The 23,237-nt window shown below is 36.1% G+C and overlaps 1 protein-coding gene across 1 annotated transcript in view; it reads left to right on the top strand.

Annotated features, from left to right (window-relative positions):
* The window catches only part of LOC134792142 (chitin deacetylase 1), a 29,597-nt gene extending 9,403 nt beyond the window's left edge, over positions 1-20,194 (top strand). The window contains exons 3-12 of the mRNA XM_063763363.1: positions 988-1,099; positions 3,191-3,318; positions 6,035-6,174; positions 9,196-9,238; positions 9,956-10,132; positions 12,688-12,826; positions 15,427-15,530; positions 15,800-15,942; positions 16,271-16,492; positions 19,357-20,194. Coding sequence (XP_063619433.1) covers positions 988-1,099; positions 3,191-3,318; positions 6,035-6,174; positions 9,196-9,238; positions 9,956-10,132; positions 12,688-12,826; positions 15,427-15,530; positions 15,800-15,942; positions 16,271-16,492; positions 19,357-19,438 — 1,290 coding nt within the window. The 3' untranslated portion in view covers positions 19,439-20,194. The remainder of the gene's footprint in view (positions 1-987; positions 1,100-3,190; positions 3,319-6,034; positions 6,175-9,195; positions 9,239-9,955; positions 10,133-12,687; positions 12,827-15,426; positions 15,531-15,799; positions 15,943-16,270; positions 16,493-19,356) is intronic.
* Positions 20,195-23,237: the final 3,043 nt, after the last annotated feature.

The following is a 23,237-nucleotide window of genomic DNA, read 5'->3' as shown; positions in this document are numbered from 1 at the left end:
GAATTTTTTGCATTTCTGTAGTTTACAATTTAAAAAAAATATTTATTTAAAATGTGCATAAAATAATAAAAATAATCCATAAATTGAAATAAAATAATGAAATATTTAAAAATATGTAATTTTTATACAATTATACAAGGAACTTCAACTAAGCGTATTCATTTTAGAATGTAAACGTCATGTCTCATTTTGAGGAAAAAATATTCACTACACTGGCAATATTTAAAAGAAATGGCGGCTGACGAAACTTTGGATTTTTGTATTTACGATTACGTAAAAATATCACATAAAACTCGATACTTACGCGTGAAGTGTAATGTCAGTCTGTTTGTTTTTATGATATGATGCGTTGTGACACCAATTCACTGCACAAACAACCATCTTTCCTGTGTTTTTGATTTTTAAACGGGAGGTGTACACAAACCGATTTGACCTTGAGAACTGCCAGAGCCGTTCGAATACGGTGACACGAGTGCGACGTGACGTCGCACTTGAAATGGCTTCACTTGGTGTGTACGAACACTCTATCTATGCCTTATAAATCTATGGGTAATTTTATTTACATTAACAAGTTTTAGAAAGAATCGAATTAAATAACTAATGAGTGAATAAATCACACAAACTGGTAAAAATAGTATTGATGGTGCAAGATATCAAAATGTACCTAAAGTAGCTTCACAGTTTTATAACATTCTGTTAGTTTTAGATCCAGTTTTATTAAATATTTTTTGGGAAAGTAAGATTTCAATCAGAGTACAGTCAAGGAATTAAAATATAGATACGGGCCAAAGTGCCAACGACACACTGTAATGTCCCATACATTTGTCGTGAATTACATATTTTCGACACGATGTCCGTGTCGATATTTAATATCTTGACTGTACATGATAATTATATAAACCAAGGAATTGGAATAATCATTGTAAGGTATACAATTTATGTTATGTATGATGATTTTAAGTTGTTGATTCAGTGTTTTCATTGCAGTGCGTGGACGGATATCCATACTTGAACAGATGCCCTTCTGGGTTATATTTTGACGACATAAGCAAGTTCTGCACATTCAAAGTGGAGGCGAGATGCGGTCCCATTGCTACGAGTGAGTTTCTAATTACTAACTACTTAGTTTGATAATACATTCATCCGTTACAAGGAAGATTGACAACAACTCTATGTCAACAGATTACGAGAGATAGTCGAACTCAGACAGGCCTATTCGGATTTCGAGATAATCACAAGATCTTGAGACGATTTAGAGATCAACTAGATCTACATTAGATATCGACTAGATGTGACTTGGATATCTAAGTCATAACTTGTCGAAATCGTTCAAGAGGACCTCCAGAATCGCGGAGACGTCAAATTTGATATATATATATATATATCAAATTTGATGTCGATATATATATATCTTACAAATATCTTTAAATATATCCGTATCGTAACTTGTTGAAGTCTAGTAGAAATCTAATTCATTTTCCGAATCGAGCCGAGAGTTGTCAAGTTACCATGACCGAATAGTAATTGTTTTAAGCAATTCAGTTTCGAGCTCTTACGGCTCGGCCACGACATCGAGCGACTTGCGACGGCGGGAGCGATAACCATAGGTTGGAGAATGACACAGCGATCGGACGTTTCGCTCCAACCTATGGTTATCGCTCCCGCCGTCGCAAGTCGCTCGATGTCGTGGCCGAGCCGTTAGTCGCATAGCACGCGGTCGCATGTGGGTAGCCTACATGCAAATGGTTTAATAGAGGCAAACGGTGTGCCTTCATTTGAGTCCAGTACCGCTGAGTAAATGAAAATTTTGGAAAATTTTCGAAAGTTTTGGCATTTTTTTTTATTTCACGTAATCAGTAGTTTATTGGCTATTAGATGAATGCTTTTCTTAATTCCAAATTTGAGTAGTTTTTTACAATTACCACTTTTTAGTCGAAAGGCGGGTTTTTTAAACAAAAAACTAAAAACTCAAATAACTTGAAAACCAATGAGTTTTGACCCCTGGTTGACTGGACTTAAATCATTGCAAATGACCCATAGAATAACCCTTTTCAAGGAATACGGCGAAATTCCAATCACCCTGTATTAACAGCGTAGGCGTACATTGAATCCTGACGAAGCGAAGGATTCTATAATAGAAACCTGAGCGTACCTAATGATTCCTACCTACCTAAAGCACCTAGCCTTCCTACCGACCTAGGGATTCAAGTGTTAACGCCCAAGGTGGAAATAATTTTGACACCATGTGACACATACTGCTTTTCACATCTCCTGAGAGGAAATTATTTTGTTTCAAAATAGTACTAAAGCAAAAAAATAGTATTATTTAATCACGTGTGCAGTAAATATATTAATATTTATATTTAAGAAAAAATATATTTACTAATATAATTTGTTGACTACAAAAATGTAAATCATCGACAACAACTTCTTCTCGACTTATTTAGTCCAAGATAGTCACTATAGGTAGTATAAAAGTACTGTAAATACATAGGTATGTCAGTAAATAGTTTTCAAGGTGTTCTATTAAAATAAGCTGGTCCACACACAAATGCCACTTTCATGAGTATGATTGGCCATTTCACCCGATACCGAAATAGATTTTGCATTTGGAACTTGTTTACTATTCTCGAAATTGAACTGCTGGTTGTTCACGTATAACGCTATTAGTATGAAACCCATGCAGGCTTGTATTTATGAGACATCTGCAGTGCCTCTGTAAAGTTTCGTTTGTGAGTGTTTCGTTTGCCGAAGCATTTCCCCTGAGAGTGCAAACAGGGACACCGTGTCACCCTTACCTCAAACGAGTACGTAGATGCTTTAAATGGTGTCCATAAATAGAGATGCTAACGTTTACGAACGTTTGCCTCGAGTATGTAATGTTAGAATGTGACACGTATCCTATTACACGTCATTTATAGACAAACGTGAATGTTATTTCCAATTAAGCTGTAGGTGGAGATGAAATATTAAATAAAGAGTATGTTTTTCTGCAGAAGAGACTTAATATAAAGTTTTAAAACTGTAATTAGATAAAAAATCACGTGAAGACCGAATAACACTATAAAAAAATTCGCTTTGCCTACTTGTGATTGGTAGGGTAGGTGTAACACTAGTTACGTTAGTTACCTATTATTCGATGGTAACTACAAATATTTATATTTATTTCATATATTTTTTGTGTTTGCAGCTCCAGCCCCCATAACAGAGGCTCCCCTGGACCTGGCCACCAAGTGCGATCCGTCGCAGTGCGAATTGCCGCAGTGCTTCTGCTCCAAAGACGGAACTCTAATCCCCGGAGGCTTAGACCTTGAAGACGTGAGTACCAGTTATGAAATTTTAAATTACGAGTACAAGTAATAGGGCACTTTTATTTTAACAGTCATATTAACACACATAACAGTCACTTTCAATTTTATTTTAATACTTCAACAGATATATATCGAGGCGATTCTAAGTCAATCTCAATGAAAGAGGTTGCTTTGTTTTGTCAACTTGTAGTTCCCTATGGCCACCTTCTGTTAGTGGGGAGGCACTCCTGACTTCGGGCAAACTCGGCTCCATTCGGTTCAGCATTGCTCCGAGCAATTATTAGGGTTGGCACTACCCACCCAGCCCCCACCCTAAAGACAAATCGAATAAAGACAAATCGAAAACTAACACCCACTACACACCCTGTATCATTGGAATCATTGCAATAGTCATAAAAATAATAGCTCAGAGCCTAGCTGCACCGGAGTTGCAACCTTTAATTCAATGAACCCTTTTCTGAACTCTGGGGTCGCGTTTTTTTACCGTTAGAAAGAGAAGTAGAGAAACAGACAGATATTACAGGTTACAGCCCTTTTTATAATCGCGATCTAGCCTCCGTCGATGATCAGCTGCCAGACGCCCGGTCGCTTCTGGCACGACTGTCACGACACCTAGCATTCGCTAATCTAGCGGAAAACGTAAAATCACTACTTCTTATAAAACTCACATTTATAGACGGGTCTAACGCGAAATTTATTCAATTACCTTTATTTACCGATTTACTTTTTTTATCTTATAAAACGTCCCCTAAACTAGTGGGGAGACACTCCTGACTTCGGGTAAACTCGGCTCAGCATTACTCCGAGCACTTGCAGCAGCATTTGGCACCACTTGACGTCCTTTTGCGTGCACGACCACAGATAATATAATGACTTGAATTTCGACAACCCTAATTAGCCGAAAGGGATAGTGCCATACAATAGAAAGGGATAGTATGATTCATCCCTGAATCGCTGTCAAACTTCGGTTTTGTAGGAAGTATCCTTTCTATATGGTAGGTAGTATACATATATAGCAGAAGGTGCTGGGTCTAAAATACGGCGTTGCGTGAACAAGAGATTTCCTTTGGCAGGATTGCTCCAGGACCCAAGGATGGATTTAAGAAGTGGAGCCACCGAGATTTTTGATGTAAATTTTTAGAGGGGTGGGGGCTCCCAACTTGATCTTGATATCTATGACATTTAAGCTACTAGGCCAAGTTTGGTATCGTTTTCGTATAAATCGGGGATGCCGAATTCATTTATGATATCATAATGACACCATTCCGGAGTAAAAACACATAACATATAAAAAAAAAACTTTTTTTCAAATTCCTCTTCACGCCTAAACCGCTAAACCAATTTAGTTAAAATTTGGTACAGAGATAGTTTGAGTCCCAGGGAATAACATAGCATACTTTTAATCTCAAAAATCATCCCTTAAGGGTGTGAAAAGGGAGGTGGAAATTTGTATGGGGATCCAATAACCGCTGAACCGATTTAGATAAAATTTGGTATAGAGATATTTTGAGTCCCGGGGAAGAACATAGGATAGTTTTTATTAAAAAAAAAAAACTCTTAAAAGTGAAAAGGAAGGTGTAAGATTGTATGGGGAATCAATAACGGCTGAACCGATTTAGATGAAATCTATGTCTACATCTTTGATTTAGTTGAAAATGATACTAAACATGACATAGAACCTATACTTAAAAAAATATTAACCTCAGACGTCACCGACCGTTAAAACACCCCCACCCCCCACCTGCATCAAAAATCTGGGTGGCTCCACTTCTTAAATACATTTTAGGAACACAAAGATTAAATCTACCAAAGGAAATCTCTTATTCAGTGAACGCCGAAGTTGACCTTTTTATGACTTGAGCACACTCCACTAATACCTACAACCTATTATTTATTCTGTGCTTTTGTCCCAATCATCAGATCCGCTCGATGTCACCATATAATAATAGGTATTAAGGCTGGTGATAATTGATAACTTAATAAAGCATCAGTCTTTCTCGGACACATATTGAGTGCGACGAACCTTACAAGGGTCGCCGTCAAAGGCACCTGCGGGCTCAGCACGGTTCAATTTTTATCGACTATCACTATGCGCGTCCCTTTCGCACTTACATACTTGTTAGAACGCGACAGGCATGGTGACAAGGGATAAAAACGCGACCGTGCTAAGCCGCCAGGTGTCATTAAGTTTATATAGAAGATATAAAGTTCCAAAGTATTCACTGTGTCTCGCAAGTATATGTTTGCAAAAGGAACGAATGTCTTGTGTCTGCTATAAACCGTATCTACCGTACTGTCCGTGCTAAGTATAAAACGGTATGCAACTTAACTTCATTTTTAGGGTTCCGTACCAAAAGCGACTTTTATTTTGCTTTAATTGTATTTTTGCGCATAAGCGACCACGAAAATTCGATGTTGCGTTTAGAAGCCATAAAAGTAGTAAAGAACTACTGTAACTAGGTGACAGATTTTATACGTATTTTAAAGATTTAATGAAAAAAATCGTAAAAAAAGGACCGCGAGAAATGCGGTGCTGTAGATTGTTCGTCTTGGATATTCACTATTCTCTGCTACTGTAACTAAGCTGTCCTGTAACTGTCATCACTCACCACCTAGGTACATAGGTACCTACCTACTTACTTTGATACGTTTTACAATAATGCCCCTGACATAAAATGTAAACTCCGGAAACAAAGCGGTTTCCTAATGTATTTTGTTTCCAGACTCCCCAAATGATAATGCTGACGTTCGACGGCGCCGTCAATTTGAACAACTTCGAACTGTACAAGAAAGTTTTCAACGGCATAAAGAACCCAAATGGCTGCCCTATTCGAGGGACGTACTTCCTATCTCACGAGTACAGGTAATTTTGTAATACAACTTGTAGCGACGAAAGACGAATAGGTAAACTTTGTGGGACTCGTGTTTTAAGATACGGCTCCTACCACCATGCCGGTAATACCTGTATGTAGGGAATAACAGAATTAATGCATGAAATGGTTTACAACTTAATTTGTTACAAAATTTATTGTCATAGTTTTGTTTGGCATAATATTTAACTTTTGATGGCTATGGCGGGGCTTCTATTTTCCGCTCCTAGGGACACAGGGTACCTAGGTAACTAACGAACCTACACAGAAAAAAGAAATAGCGATTTAACCGATTGTCCTTCATCACCCCGTCCCCACCGTCCCTGCTTTTGTCGGTCTTACTGTAGTAGAAACTAACGAAATTCCAAAATTCCATCTCTCCACCCCCTCCATCTGGGTCGGTTTTTATAAAGTTGTGCCTTATTTGGTCTTATCTAATACGGCAAAAATATTGTTCTAATATTCAAAAATCGGCAATATTAAATACTAATATTCTACGTAGGTTTTACATACATAGCTTATTTTATTCTTACACCTATGGCGTATACATACAATATTTTAAAGGAATTTATAATTTACAGTAGGTACAGAAACGTACAGAATGGGAGCTTAAATCAAATTGCATAGGTTCTCTTCTCAGAAGCAGACAAATAAAACAGAATTACACTGATTTTTAATTTTACACTCAAGCCTGTTTTAGTTATGTAGGTAGGTACCTATCTAATGTTACACTCAAGGAAATAGTTCCTTTTTATTTGATGACAGATATATGTATTATGTATATTGTAGGTTATAACGCCAATATCAAATTTAATAAGAATTAATAATGCCAACACTAGTGTTTGTACTTCGTAATGAGGCTTCCCGCACAGCATTTCATAATGTAGAACTATTAAATAAAAATAATAAAAGAAACCTCTTGCACTATATGTCAAAAATGCCCTACATCATTTTGGAAAAGAGCTTTAATTTACCAAACTATTAGATGGATTTCTGTTAAACATACATAAGAATCACCGCAAGGAAACTCTCTTTCACCTTAAGAAAACCGCATCGAAATCGGTCCATTCGTTGGAGTACTACGATGCCACAGATAGACAGTCATTGGCGTCAAATATACACCCCTCTTTTTGCGTGAGCATTAAAAATACATTTTTCACATCTCATCCTCAAAAAGTGCACCTTTATGTCGTCCGTAGACGACATAAAATCGCATTTTATGCTTTAGAGCATAAAAGTAAAATTTTCTTCTAAGACTAAGGTAATCGGTCTCAACAGCCAAACAGTTAAAACATATTGCACAATGTTACTGAGCAATAAAATTGTGTAGATGACAAAACTTGTTATATTATTTTATTTTTGATATAATTTATTAGAAATTCGTATTTTCTGTCATTAAATTTAGTAAATCACATAAAATACGAGTCGATTATCGTTCAAAAATGCTCCAAAATGTTTGACTTGGCAGAAAACCAATCGTCTGAAACTCTGATCACATGTTGAAAATTTAAAAAAATAATTAAAAAGTTAGTTGGCGGGAATTGGTTATGTATTATGTTCTTTCGCTTTACGACAATTTCGTGGTGTAAATTGCCGTGAAAAATATAATTTATTTTCCTCGCAATCGAAGTGAAAAGCAGAGTGTACAACAAGGGCATAAATGTCCATTTTTACCCTCGTCTACTATTTTGGTTTTCGCTTCGCTCAGACCAAAAAATTGCCTCGGGTAAAAATGGGTCACTTTATGCCCTTGTTGTACAATCTACTATTTAAAGACTGAACAAATACCTACTCGTACCTATATATAGAAGATGAACAACAATGACACCGTTTGCTTTGCTCGTGAGTGTAGGTATTATAGACCGAACTCGAACAACAAAATAGAGAATCTATTTTCACAGAATGTCCACGGTTAGTCAGCTGCTAACGATTTTCAACAGTAACGATTTCGCAACTATAGAGAGCATTTTACCAACGTCGACCATAATAAGAGTGGTTTTCCAGGGCCTTCCGACAATTTTACTTTAACGAGGCGTTAGTTGCATCCTAGCTTTGTGTAAACTAGAGTAAAGACGTTGCAGTATGTCTTAAAATAACCTTTTTAAAGTCTGTCAGCAACGAAAAGTGTATTAGGGAAGCAATTTCGTCTACAGTGTCCGAGGCGCATCCACGTAATAAAGTGCCCGCATGGAAAATGATTAAAGCAACGTAACGGGAAGGCTCGTAGAAAAGTCTCTAATGTTATGCATGAAAGTAATACTGTTGGGCATACCATTATAACTGTGAGGAGAGCTGAGCGTAAGTTTAAATATAGTTAATGAGTGTTTTTCCGCCAGAGGATATTTACAAGTAGGTAGTAACCTGTTAGTAAAGATAGGGAGAAATAAGATATGTAGGTATGTACTTGCACACAAAATTAACACAACATGAAACCAGGAAAGCGAGGAAGCGCCCAGTAAATTCCTGTTATTCTCTCACTCTCACTGAGCGTAAGGGTGAGCGGGATGGAAGTGCGTGCCCGGGAGTGCGAATATCATGTTTTTTAATTTAAATTTTTTGTACGTTTATATAATAAAAAAATACGTTTCCTCAAACATGATATTGCCGATTTTTAGGAGCAATTATGTGCATAATTGTTTTTGATTTTTTTCTATCGAGCGAAAGTCAAAAGCTCAGGATTCGAATTGATACAGTCCCTCGAGAAACGCCTCAAGATTGCTAATAAATTTATGGCAGCCATATTGTGATCCAAAACAGCGCTACGACTTTTTAAAAAGTCCGATAGCAGAACCTATAAAGTACTGCACCTTAAATGGGAGAAAAACTAAAATTACCTGTACTTACAATACATTTTGGGCATGAACAAAACTGCAAATATAATTCAGTTAGTTAGAGACGTAAACGCTGAATAAAAGCGACATTTATATAATACTAACGCAAAAATGTTAGGTCCATAGTACAAAACACTGTTTCAAAATTTAAATTATTGATATTAATAATTTTGTATTTTTCAGCAACTACGCAATGGTCCAGGCTTTAGCTCACGAAGGACATGAAGTAAGTACTTAATATCATAGTTATGCGGAATAACGGGAGGATTTTTAACTATAATTTATTGATTTCCATACAAATGGTGTTTTTGGCGCGAAGCGATATGTACGAGTATGGCGATCGCTCGCAACCGCGTACGTGGATTTATTTTCTTATAACTGAAGTATAATATTAAGCCTCGGGGAAGAGTTCCAGGTTTAGTAAAAAATACTCCTTAGTGTTTAAAGTTCGTCAAGATATAATTATTTTGATTTTAAAGCCCCATCCATTCATCTTCTGGGGTTTAATTAAAACCAAAATATTACTATGCTAATCCGCGAAAAGATACCGTCCTAGACAATCAGTGCTAACCCGTTATACTTAAGTAAGTATTAAGCTTATTTTTTACATGCAATTAATGTTCCCACCCTCCCACCGCAAAAATAAATAACAGGTAACGGGTATCGGGTTAGCACTGATTAACTAGCACGTTATCTTTTCGCGGATTAGCAAAGTAATATTTTGGTTTTAATTAATATGGATTTCCGCAAAGTAACGCCTGAATCTATTCACTATTCTGGTGTTTGTTCATATTTAGGGGCCACTACGCTAAAATAAAATAAATTAAACAAAAAACTTTTTGTCAAATACATATTTAAAAATTGTATGTTTGCTATCCCAAAATTATTTAAGCAACCTAACTTTATGTGGATATAGTGTTCTTATTGAAAGTATCTTTTACAGATCGCCACGGGCACCATATCCCAGCAGCAGGGCCTGCAGGACAAGGGCTACGAGGAGTGGGCGGGCGAGATGATCGGCATGCGCGAGATCCTGAACAAGTTCGCGAACGTCTCCCGTGGTGACGTCATCGGTGCCCGCGCGCCCTTCCTCAAGCCCGGACGGAACACACAGTTCAAGGTCAGTACATTGTCTTATTCTTGGCTGGCCATACACACTAGGGTATGCCAGCGCAGTTTTAACTGTAATCTAAATTTCAACTGCACGTTTTACCTATGCAGTTGGCAAAACTGTGCAAGCATACCCTAGTGTGTGGCCAACTTTCATATTACCGGATTACTACGCACTGGTTCACGCTCATCTGAATTATGCCGTAACTACTTGGGGCAATGCTGTTGGAATACAAAGAATTCTTATATCACAAATCGAACACTGAGAATTGTAATTAGTCTACGCAAAGGCACTTCAGCCAGATAATTCTTTATAAAATGTCGAATTATGACAGTAACTTCATTGTTTATATTTGACAGCCTGTTAGAAATCCACACGTAATAAGGATAAGTTATGCGTCCTTCAACAGATAATACAGTAAAATTATACATTTTGCGTTTGCGTGAAATCCGGTAGTTCTGATTTTTTGCAGACTTGTTTATGATGTTGGCCCAATGAATAATCCAAGTTTGTGACCTCGAGCGCCGAACGCAACTTTGTCAAAAATCGAATAAACCGCAATTTTTTTAGATTTGGGCGATTATAACCCTAAAGTACTAGTTTTTGATAGTAACTTCCTAGGGCGTTTTTAAAGTAGACTAAATTTGCTACAATAAGACACTAGAATTGTCTCTGTACTTCTAATATTTTCCGAGATAAAGTCTTTCAAAATGTATTATTTTTTCGAACTTGTATTCGTAGGCTAAGTAAGTGCAGCGAGTATACACTTTTGTCTCAGGCGATGCCGATTGGCACAATTGTTTCTAAGGTCAATCAAAGCTGATTTGGCCCGGTAGCCACAAGTTCGTTAATTTACGTCGGTTTTGTCAGTGTGATTCAAAAATCAATCGTTGTGAACGTCCCGTCCGTTATATAAATAACTTTCACATAGATTGGATACGGTGATATCTGTCATCTCCATATAATTTATAACCTTAAAATGCAAAATATATATTGAGGTGGCAGCTGTCACCGTACCCAAGTTTTGTGAAAAATACTAAAGAGGTAGATACATAGTTACCTAGGTATATATAGTCGTCCATTCAAAATTTGCACTATTCAAATCCGTAGTGAAGTAAATCGAATTGTTTATTTTTTATATTTAAATCGAACGAAACAAAGCAGAGTAAATTTTATTAAAATGAAGCCGTGCAGATGGGTAATATAGGTTTATCATTGTGTCTACGGTCTGTACTCAAAGTACCCGTATGAATTGTTTAAGCCTGGCTGATTTTGCTGGGAGTATTTCGTGCCCGCTTAGTCATGTGTTCATCTGAAAGCGTAGAACTAAAACCAGGCCCGCACAAGGCCTTATCGCTGCCTGCCAAACCGAGCAACAACTTTAGGGCTTCAATTGTTTTCATCACTGCTTAGTTTCCACATTTCTGAAAATGAAAAACAATTGAGCATAACTTTTGTAATGCTTCTTCACTCGGGATCTATGAAAGGCTTTACTTTAATTTCGGTTTGATTAATTTTAAAAGAAACTTTGTTAGGTTTCACTCGGATGTTGTGTACCTATTAAGATAATTTCCACTCTGAATATTTAATGAAACCCCAAAACTACTCAAATTGTGTCTGTAGACGGTGTTAGAGAGAGCAAATAGGTTTTATAATCTTTTTCCAGGTTCGTCTTACGCAAAGGACTGTCAACGGCTAAACACGGACACGAGATATGAGCATACGTGTGCTAACTCGGCTCGGGGCACGTTCTAGGGATTTGATGTCGATATAAATTTATAAGTAGATGCGCTCACTGAAAAATCCTCGATTACAATAAAGAGGTTCGATATCATGTTTGATATCGAGCCTCTTAAGATAATAAAAATATACCGATGTAATTTCAATAAAAATAATTCATATGTACTATGAAATCAATTTTAAAATATAAATATAATAATATATGTAATAATACGTCCACGTTTTAATTTGTTTTAAAATCCAGTAATTTTTTTGACAATAATATCAATATATTTTTTGTCGATAAAATATTTTGCTACATCTAACATCACTTTAGTGTTCGTGCCCATAGCAAAGGCATGGATATGAGTGTGAAATCTAAACCATTTAGATCGGAGACATTTATTCTTATATTTTTTGGACCCATAGTTCAGTTTAGAGGTGTGGGACTCATATTTTATTTCTTTCAGAGCGATTAATTTCCTATAATATTTACTTTATCAAAAAACGTACAAGCGAAAAAAACCCATTTTACGTGAAGGGGAGGTACTAAAAATATAGGATAATAAAACTTTACCAATCCAATGTGGAAAAAATGGACCTAGGCAGAGTTAACTTCGAGACAAACGAACAAATATCGTAACATCATAGTAAAATGTGTCATTTTCAAGCAAAAGGTACCACTTCGTCGCTTGCCATAAGAACGCTTTGACAAGCTATTCGTATAAAGATACAAGCAAACGTCGTCCTTATGGTAAGCGACAAATAGGTACCCTTTGATGTAAAACGACACAAATAATCGTATTTGGAAGTTTGGTTTGTATTTACGCTTATTAAATTTGCAGGTGTTAGAAGACTTTGGGTTCGTGTACGACAGCTCGGTCGGCGTGCCACCGTCGCCGGTGCCGGTGTGGCCTTACACGCTCGACTACAAGATCCCGCACGAGTGCAAGTCCGGAACCTGCCCCACTAAGACTTTCCCTGGTACGCAAGTAGCCTACTCGCCTATCTCTATAGTACATATCTAATAATAATTATGCTCAGACTATGTAAAGCCATAGTTGCTTTGCGTTTGTTTTCTTAATGTTACCATAGGAATACGCTACTATGCAAAAAGATATCTTAATTATATAGGTAGGATAGAGTTGAACCAAGAAAAGTCTGCAACGATTTTGTTAGCACACGCAGTGCAGGTGTTATTTTAAACGTTAAACTTCTATGACATTATGACGTATAAATAACACTTGCACTACGTGTGCGACTAACCCCAAAATAAAAACATAATGTAGGTAGGTACCTAAGTAAATAGTACCAAAAGTACATGTAAAATAATATTATAGCCTCCTAAGGTCCAATGTCCTACCTATACTCCTTCAGTTCGATGAATTTTAAACCATATTTACTTAATTGGAACAAAGTCGCATTTCTTTTATTTCGTAAAATTTTCCAACAAATAAAAATCAACTTTATTCCCTGCTCTCTAGGTTCTTATTTCAGTGACACATTTTGGGTCTTTCATTTGTATGGCTGGGCTTTAGGAGGATAGAGATATTGCAGGCTCATGACTGACTCTGCGAGTCTGCGCATGTCATATCCAGGCGCTGTTGTGCTGCTTCAGGGCAACGTCAATCAATTTTCATTGTAGCGAGGTATCGTGTCAATTCCGGCGTATATGTCTGCGTCAGCAAAATACGTGAAAACTAATTGTGGCGACATTAGAACATAGCCTGCGGCTGTCGTGAATTATAGACCTTGTTTACAAAATTTCGCTAACCAGGGGGGGTTAGGTTAGGTTAGCACAATTTACCCCTCTTGCAAGGACATTTTTAAAATGTTTTTAGTGAAAATGATATATAGGTAGGTACCTATTGAACGGCTACCACCAGTTTGACACTGTCAAATTCGCTAGCGTGAGCGTAACTTCCTTTCTATGCATCTCGCTCGTACTGGCATGTTAGTGTGAGCGAGATGAAAGTAAGTTACGCAAACGTTAGCGAATATAATATATGTCAGTTTGACACTGCTAAGCCAGTTGTGGTAAGGCCGAATAGCCCGAAAGGCCGAAAGCGATTGAAGAAATAAATAAATAAGATATTTTTTAATTTAAATACTCTAGTTATATTTCTATAACTTCAAATAAATGTGTTATGTAGGTGTAAAAACGGGTCTCTATTGTTTCCCAAATAGTTTTAAGTTATAATATATTGTTTGTCCGAATTTTCGTTAGTCATAATTGGTTTTTCTCAGAAGCGCGTAACTTTTCAGGATTGCCATAAAACAAACCTAACCTAACCTAACCTAACCTATCTATAGAATAACCTTACGAAAATCATGAAAAGTTAACGGTTTCAGTTTTATGACTAACGATAATATGACAAACAATACATTATGACTTAAAACTTTATGGGAAACAAAGGGACCCCTGTAAAAACATTAGTACCTAGGTATATTGATATGGAAAAATTTTAAATGTAAATAATAATAAATATGTTATCATGTCATAAGTCAAATAACAACTAAAGATACAGTTTTAATATATCCTTACATTTTATACTATTATTACAATAAAGAAACCTAAAGTACACATTGCACATACTTAAAACTACCTAACCTAAAACCCGTTCTGTAATAATTATACCAGTTTTACCAGTGCAATCAGTCAACGCAGGGCAGCTTGTGGCGAGCTGTTGGGGATTAGCGCCCTCACGTACCCGAGTGCTCCTGGGGAGTTCTGTTACCCGCAAGGAGGGTGGGTGGGACAGGATTCTTTGCCTCTGGTTTGCCTTAGCCGGCCGGCCAGAGTGGAGTCGTTAGAGCTATAAGCTCCAGGGGTGGAAGTGAAATATGCATAAGACGCGAGTTGGCACAGTGGCTGTTAACAGCCACTGGGTAGAAAGCGGCGTACACCTCTCGACATCCCTGAGCCGCTCACAGCGGTGTTGCCCTTGAGCCATCCTAGATGTCGCTTTTTGTGGGGGCCCATCTTGTGAGGGCGAGTCACCGTCTGCCGGAAATAAAATTGCATACCGTTTTATTAGGCAGGCGTCCGGTTTTTTACCCCATAGCTCAGTACTTAGTCCATCGCTTTCACCCAATAACCTAGTTCATTTTAGATTCCATCAACTCTCAATAGCCTTTACACCCTGGCGGGTGCTGCCTCTGCGTGCGTCCCATGACACGGGTAAGGGCAGCATCCGCTCGGTGTACTTCTACGTGTTGGCTTCGGCTCCGCGCGCGCCTCCCAAAGGTCCGGAAAACATAAAAGAAAAACATATTTACAATTTACTTATTTTTAATATGTATATATTATGTAGTACACTAATACATACCTACTAACTACTTAGGTGCCTACATTTTATATTTGCATTTTTTTGGAAAACAAATACACTTTTAAATTCTTTATTAACATTGTCTAGAAACAAAAAGGTACTTAATTTAATTTAAGGCCGAATTCCAGGCTTTGTGAATAAAACGGAGCCAATTTACCTTTTTGATTTTGTTCATTTCTAAGTTAAGTTATTTTTCAACAAGTCTATGAATGGTGAACGTTATGTCAATAGGATAAGGTATGTTTTGGTTCGCAGGGCTGTGGGAGATCCCGTTCAACGCCCACTACGTGGCATCGTTTGAGGGCGGGCACTGCCCATATTTGGATCAATGCGTTCTCCACAACCACGACTCTGAGGATGTAAGAATAACTTTGCTATTATATAGTAATTTATTTATTTATTTTTATTATTTTATTTTATTTGTTAGGAAAACTTACAGCTAGAGTAACAAGTTAGGTAATAACATAGAAACAGTAAGCCAATTACAAGTTTCCACAAATAGAAACTGCGTAGCTAACATTCATATACCTAAGTATGAATCAAAATGTGAATGATTCAAGACATTATGGGCTAATAGAGTAAACTTTTTTCACCTTTGAAATAAAATAACACATTGTATTATTTTTAGGTACTAGAATGGCTACAAGAAGATTTTAACAGACACTACGAACAGAATCGAGCGCCGTACATGATGCCTTTCCATACAAATTGGTTCCAAATTAAGGCATTAGAGCAAGGATTACATAAGTTTCTCCATTGGGCTAATAATCTGTAAGTATTGACTAAGTAATATATGTATTTTATTCTTCCGTTAAAAAAAAGATTGTTAACCAGGGGATAAAAGGCACCCATTTCTGACGAGATAGATGGAGACGGATGGGTGTTTTAAACCTATGTGTAGGTACAGTCGACGTCAAAGATATGTTTACACTTTTGCGCCTTATGCATTTGTAATAAGGTGAAAAATGTAAACATATCTTTGTCGTCGACAGTACAACCTCATTTCTACGTCACTTAAATGTATTCCTATTTTCCAATGTAGTACGTCAACACTGTTTTGACAAGTTGTTCACAATTTTTTATATAATTATATTCCCAGTCCCGACGTATGGTTCCTAACAATGACGCAAGCACTCACCTGGATAACGGACCCACAAACCAACAAGCACATGAACAACAAGTACGAGGCGTGGCGATGCGACAAGGAGCTGCCGAGCGCGCCCTGCAACCTGCCCAACAAGTGCGCGCTGTCTTTCAAGCCCCCCGACGTCAACTTCACAGACACCCGCTACATGGAGACCTGCAGAGAATGTCCTAACCAGTAAGTATCTACCTAGTCATGTCTGAGAATAAACAAATAATTCTAAATGATACGCCCGCGCTTGGAATATACGCGGTTACTTCAACAGTTAGAGAACTCATACTCGTACCTACGTATTGTGTTCTCTAACTATGAATTAGTTTCAAATGTAGTTATTGGTCACAAGCAAAGCGCACATAATAGTTTCTAAACATACCTATAGTTAGTTAAATGAAATAGAGTTAGAGCAAGATGAGTCTGCAACGATTTTGATAGCACACGCGGTGCAAGTGTTATTTTAAATGTCAACCTTTTATGAAATTATGACGTATAAATAACACTTGCACTGCGTGTGCTATCCAAATCGTTGCTAACATATCTTGGTCTAACTCTAGGTGAATTAGGTGTAATCTTCATGTGAAATACTCTTTGATAATATAATAGATTTACCGTTTAACTGAGGAGGTAGGTCAGAAGTTATTATGGTCAGCTATTGACTGGTAGAAGACTTGGCTGCATGAACGTGTTTTGTCAAGTAGGTAAGTAAAAATGTGTAATAGTTTTAGTCTCAAAACTTAGCTACCTTCTACTAGAAAATTTTCCCGCTTCAACTTTTTTCTTTACCAACCGCCTGAAATAAGTGGTAGCTTTAGCTTTTTCCTTTTTATTAGTTATTATAACCAACGATTCTTCTATCAGTAAGTATAGCAAATTTTTGATCAATAAGATATTAAGAAAAAATATTTAGAGGTAGTATGATAATTAAATGTCTGCAATTTTTACCAAATATAGGAAAAAAAACTACTTTATCTTTCGTGTCATACTTACGTTTCATTAAAATCATTGCAACTATACTCAAAGCATTGTGAAATATTAAAAAAATAACAAATACGCTTTTATGCTCCTGGTTACTTTTAAGACTTCGTTCGGCGAATACATTGACTTAATATGAAACCTAAATTTGTGTTGCCAAATTGTTAGGAAACTTCTGCTCATTGTGCTTGTCTTAACCCAGAAGAACGTACCTGCGTGGGACCTGTAAAGTAGACTTCCATATGCTGAATCACAGTCACACACACTGTTTTAGATAACCTTTATATTAATTTTGAACCATGTAACCGTTTTAGGTATATGAACATGAACATAATTCTAATTTCGTTAAAACTATTTTAAAATTTTGACACGAACAAAATTGTAAACTTCGTGTAAAACAAGCGGCGTAGGTTGAAATATAAAGAAAGAATGGAAGCTGCTAAAATAGTTCTAAGGAAATAACGTGGTACAATACCTACGTTTTTGTGAATGACATTCGATCCAAAAACATTTAAAATTCTTTTATAACGGATACATATATTATGTAGGTATTTTTATGCGTATGGGCAGATTAATAATGATACCTACAAAAAATAAAATTACGTATTTACATAGTATAATCGAATATCGTTTAGTAAAAACTTTTAGAAAACTTATTAAATAACGCTACACGGTAGATGCTGTAGGTACCTACCTATCAGTGGCGGCGCGTCCATAAAAGCCGATTCCCATCGGCTTGCCTGTTTTTGGACGTTTGAGCAGAGTTGTAAAAGAAATATGTAAGCCAAATTAGCCCCGGCTTGCCTATGGATACGTTTGACGCGCCGCCACTGCTACCTATAATTAATAAATATAGTTAAGTAAATCTCTAGTTTCACCAGGCGTGGCTCACTCCGCGATTTCGTCGCTTTGCTACAGGTAGCTAAAAGTACATCCATTCCACACCAATTTTGGTGGATAGCCATAAGCCGCGCGTGGCGCTGTCGCCACCTAGCGGCCATATCTGTCCTGATCGTAACAGACGCGTTTTGTTAGAGAGTGAGTCTTCTGTACCTAGTACTATTATTTATTCTGTGGTTTCACCCTGTATTAGAAGAGAAGAAGAGATAGAGGATGAATTTTGTAAGGGATTCAGATTTGTGAGGTGAGATGATTTTGTGGGATTATTTAATCATAGATATAAAACTAAAATGTAAAAAACAGCGTTGATTTAAATAAAATAAAAAACATTTGCGTATTAGTTAAATTAGACATTGAAATTCGAGACGGGTTGTTTGTGTAAATGTGTTGTGTTTATATACCTACGTAATTAACATGATTCACTTTATTTCAAAATTTTCATAGAAGTACAATAGAAAAGTATATTAAATAAAACCGGTTCAAAGCAAATACGAGTAAAATTGAGTTAATTGGTACTGACAGTCCTTTTATTTCCATAATTTGAACAATATTACGATTCCAAATAAGTTTAAAGAGACAGTGAAATAATCATTTCAAAATCTAATCCAATGTAATATTAGCTGTTTGTGTAGTTTTTTTATTAATTAATAAGATTTTATTGTCAGCAAGTTTTTGGGCTTTATTTTTATGAGGTTTTGACATGCTTTTAAATGAAACGTGTTATTTAGATTAGATTAGATTTATTTATTTCACAACATATGATTACAGTACAAATTACAATTATGTCAATGTATAAGAATCTATATTGTGATCGTCAGAAATCAATAAGCATTAAATTTTTGTAAGATTAAGCAATTAATAGAATAAAGAATGAATTACAACTTTTGATATACAATATGTATCACAATTAGGTAAAAGCCTCCCGAAGGTGGTTGAATAACACATTAAATAGGTGGGAGCTATAGGTGCTATTTGCTAAAATAGGTAGTCTATTTCAGATCCTTAACTAAAATAACAACTTTTTATATTGTCTTAACATAAACCCTTTTTTTTCAAAAGCAACAAAGTGTTAAAAGCAACAAATGCAACTCGCAGTTAATATTAATACTTCCAGTTTTTACGGTTTTGAAATGCGAACATAACGTCATTGAGAATATTAATTAAATTTCCAGGTACCCGTGGCTGGGAGACTCCGGCGGCACAGGCATTCCAGGCAAAGACAATTATTTGCCTGACAATTTCGAGAGGAAATAATGTGTGAACTAGTCGTACAGCAGGCTGTATGAAAGTCCGCTATGTTTAGCGAACTTTTGTGTAGTCTGACATTTAAGTATATACACGTAACAATAAGTAGGTACAGCTTAGTTGTAAACTTTTGATATGCCAGGAAAAATTACGAAAATGATACCTACCCACCCATGTTTATTAACAAAATATTGTCCTAGACCGTGGACGAGTGTGTAATTTTGTTTTGTTACTATACTGTATCCAAGTGCCAAAATAAATAATAAAACGTTACTTATACTTTTTGTTTTAGAAGGAACTTATTGAAAACGCAATAAAGAAAGTGTTATTTAACTTCGTACGTAGGTACATAAGAATGATTACCTACTCGTTTCGCTCTGTGGCTCAACTTATAAATCGTCAGGTCACTACTTTGAAAAAAAAAAACTCGTATCTTGTTCTGTCAATCAAAAGAAACACTGTGGTATCTATGTACGGGATGCATACAGAGTTTCTGCCTTAAACTTTGAGTAGCAGTGTGAGATACGAGACTTTTTCAAAGTAGTGCCGATATATCATTTGTAATTTTAAGCCTCGTTTAGTTCATCAAAGTCATTCGAATTTTGTTTAATTCTAAAATTATTTATAAACGCAGAACGATTCATTATGTACGCAAATAAATTATGTTATTGTTATTTTTAACGAAACCAGTTTGTTATTAATTTTGCTGGGCTAGACTGGTGCTATTTGAATGAATTAAAGGAGTAATAAAATTTGTATAAAATACTTTTGCAGTTTTAATTCTGGAGGTCAGTCATACTCGGAATGCTAATCATTATGTTAATTACTTTACCAAAACATTTTCTCTAACCCCCGACCTGTTTAAGTATTCATGCAAATAAAAATCTGAGTTTATAAAATTATGGCCAAAACCAAACAATCCATTCAATTAAAAGACTTTCAATTTCGGTTTAGGAACTTTTTGCAGTCGTATTGATTATGGTACCTACTACATATATGTGGTAAGGGAATGAAAATTCCAGCGAGAAAAGTTTAACTTCGGAAAATGTCTCTATAGTTTGCCAACTGGCATGTAATATTCGTACTCTACCCCCAATAATATATAATTGCTGGCCGCTATTACAGCGTTTGCAATTATATCGTATAAACTTAGTAGCCTTATTATCATGACTTTATTTTCAAGTTTTTCAACGCGAGAGTTTTAATGTCGCAAATTATAAATTGTCAACGATTCGAAGAACCGAGTTCGCAAAAGAGTCCCAAGGCTCATTCATTAGGATTCATTAGGGTCCCTAATTGCGTAACACAGTTGCATTCTTACAAAAGCTAATTAACTATATATTTTTCATTGCATATGTACAAACATTGGTAACAATGATATAAATTAACTACCTACTTATAGTTTTAAATTAAATAACTAGAAGCATTTCTGAAAGAAATTTCGACCGTAGGTACTTGTAGGAGTGTAGATGTATCTGCAAGTTCTACTTATTTCTTGAATAGGATAAATGAAAAGCATTAGCATCCCTTTGATTCTGCTTTTACAATGCGCAGTAACGTGATCTTCCGTCACCCTTGATCCATTTTCCTGTATACTCTTGATCCGTATTATTAATAAACTATATTCTCTCAGCGGGTGATGGCGTGCTGAACCCAAAGAGAGTATGAATATAGGAATTATTAGGGTTAATACGTCATTTCTTGCGGGGCGACAGTGGAGCTGTCTGGTAGCCTGAGAGCCGACGTAGATTTAATTTGAGATTGCGCTGCGAATGGCGGCTCGGAAACTTTCTCCATATTCACATGCATTAGCTGCTCTTACTGAGATTTGTTGTTATATTCTGTTCTGATATTGCCTTCAGCTCATTTTGTTCACATGTTTGATGCATAATATCATCGACATTTTTAGTAATTAGGTACTATTTATTTTGGTTTAAGTACCTACGTACATGAAGTAGTTCCAATTCCGATTATTTAATAAATACCAATTAATCTATCACCTATCTTTTTGAGATTACAGGTTGTAGTGTTTATATTGTACTTGTACTGATGCAGAGGAGTGGGTATTGGCAATGTACATAGAGGGGCTTTATGTTTTTAAAACTATGTATAATTATCTAGAAATGAAAGCCCTTTCGCCAAAAAGGCTTTCTGAAATATACATATATACATACCTACTATATCGCGAAAGGTTAAAAAAAAGAACAAATGAATGGATTATGAACAGTTGTGTTGTCAACAAAACTTTCTTAAAAAAATAATGCTAATAAAATTTCCTTTATCTTCGTACATTTATTTGTACACACATAAAACAACTCAAATTAAGACTCACGGCCCGATTCGGATTTTGAAATAGACATCTATTAGACATGTTTTAGACATCACCAAGATACGATAACGATGTGCTTAAGATCTAACCTGTCAAATTTGACATTTGCGCGATTCTGGAGATACTGTTGAACGATTTCCACAGGATATGACTTAGAGATCCAATTCACATCTAATAGATATCTTACTCTATCTAACGTAAAAGTGACATTGGTTGCCCGAATTGCGCTGCAAAAGAGAACTAGTTGATATCTAAACTATAACGTATCTAGTACGTGTCGTCTCTTGTGAATATCTTGAAGTTCGAATACGGCAGTATGCTTGCACGGGTCGCAAGTAAATAAAAGTTCGACTCTATTGACATTGACGCATTCGTGGTCACGTGAACCCACGGACTGGGTGAATTACTCAACGGGCACCCAGTATAGCGTAAGTAGGTGTCACCCTCTGTCTGCAATATCTTTTTAACCGACTACAAGATTTCAAGACGTATCTAGATACTTTATGAACATAGTATCACTATACAAAATCATTAGTGCTTCTAACTTGAACTTTTGAAAATTTTTATAAGGTCACCATTATTCGAATGGTTCCTAATTTTTTAAAGTGACACTATATTTTTCTGATACAACATTTCTTTTAACAATTGAAAAGCTATAAGGTTCTCCGATGGGCAACTAGGAGTGTACTATTAGGTACTGAATTTTGTAGATATCCCTGTACTAAGTATACGAAGTATATACCGAGTGTGGCCTGTAACATGAGCAAAAAATTAAACTGTAATAGGCTGTACTCCTCATACTGACCAACATTTGTTCAGCGACTTTTAAAAATAACTTGTGGTTTGATTTTTAATACACTTTAAAGTTTATTCTAAGACGCAATGTATTGCGAATTTTGTTATGTTTAAGGCGTGACAAGCAACGTCAATCACAATGATATGGCGTGGCGATGGCGTCCATTGAAAATAATATTTATTTTGTATGAAAAATAGGGAGTCTAAATACTTCATAATTTTTAAAAGTTGTAGAACAAAAGTGTCACCGTTTGAGGAGTACAATCTATGTTTTAATTATTTGCTCGTGTTACAGGCCACACCGTGTATACGAATGCAAACTTTTTTCACAGGCACCGAATAAAGTTATTTCATATCAGCTTCACATCAGAAGGATAATCCCACGACATGAAAAAGCATGTCTTACAGTATTTGTACATTTAGTCAATTGTTAGTTAGATAAAAGAACATCATGTAAAAATAATGCAACTCGTGGCGTAGGTATAATAGACCTATAAATATACTAACGTTATTTACTGCTATATCGTATTTAGACCACGGTTACTAAATTTCCTCGAGAACTTCAGTTTCCTTTTGAAGTTTCGAATGTCAAAGGCAACCCGATCTAATGTTTTACTGAATTAACGTTAAAGATCAAACTAACTTTCGGGTTAATAAGAGGCTAAGGGACAGTCCGTCACAAGG

Source organism: Cydia splendana, chromosome 1 (genome assembly GCF_910591565.1).
Source record: "Cydia splendana chromosome 1, ilCydSple1.2, whole genome shotgun sequence".
In the NCBI taxonomy this organism is placed as follows: Eukaryota; Metazoa; Arthropoda; class Insecta; order Lepidoptera; family Tortricidae; genus Cydia; species Cydia splendana.
The sequence above is the reverse complement of the archived record's forward strand: the minus strand, read 5'-3'. Positions and strand labels throughout refer to the sequence as shown.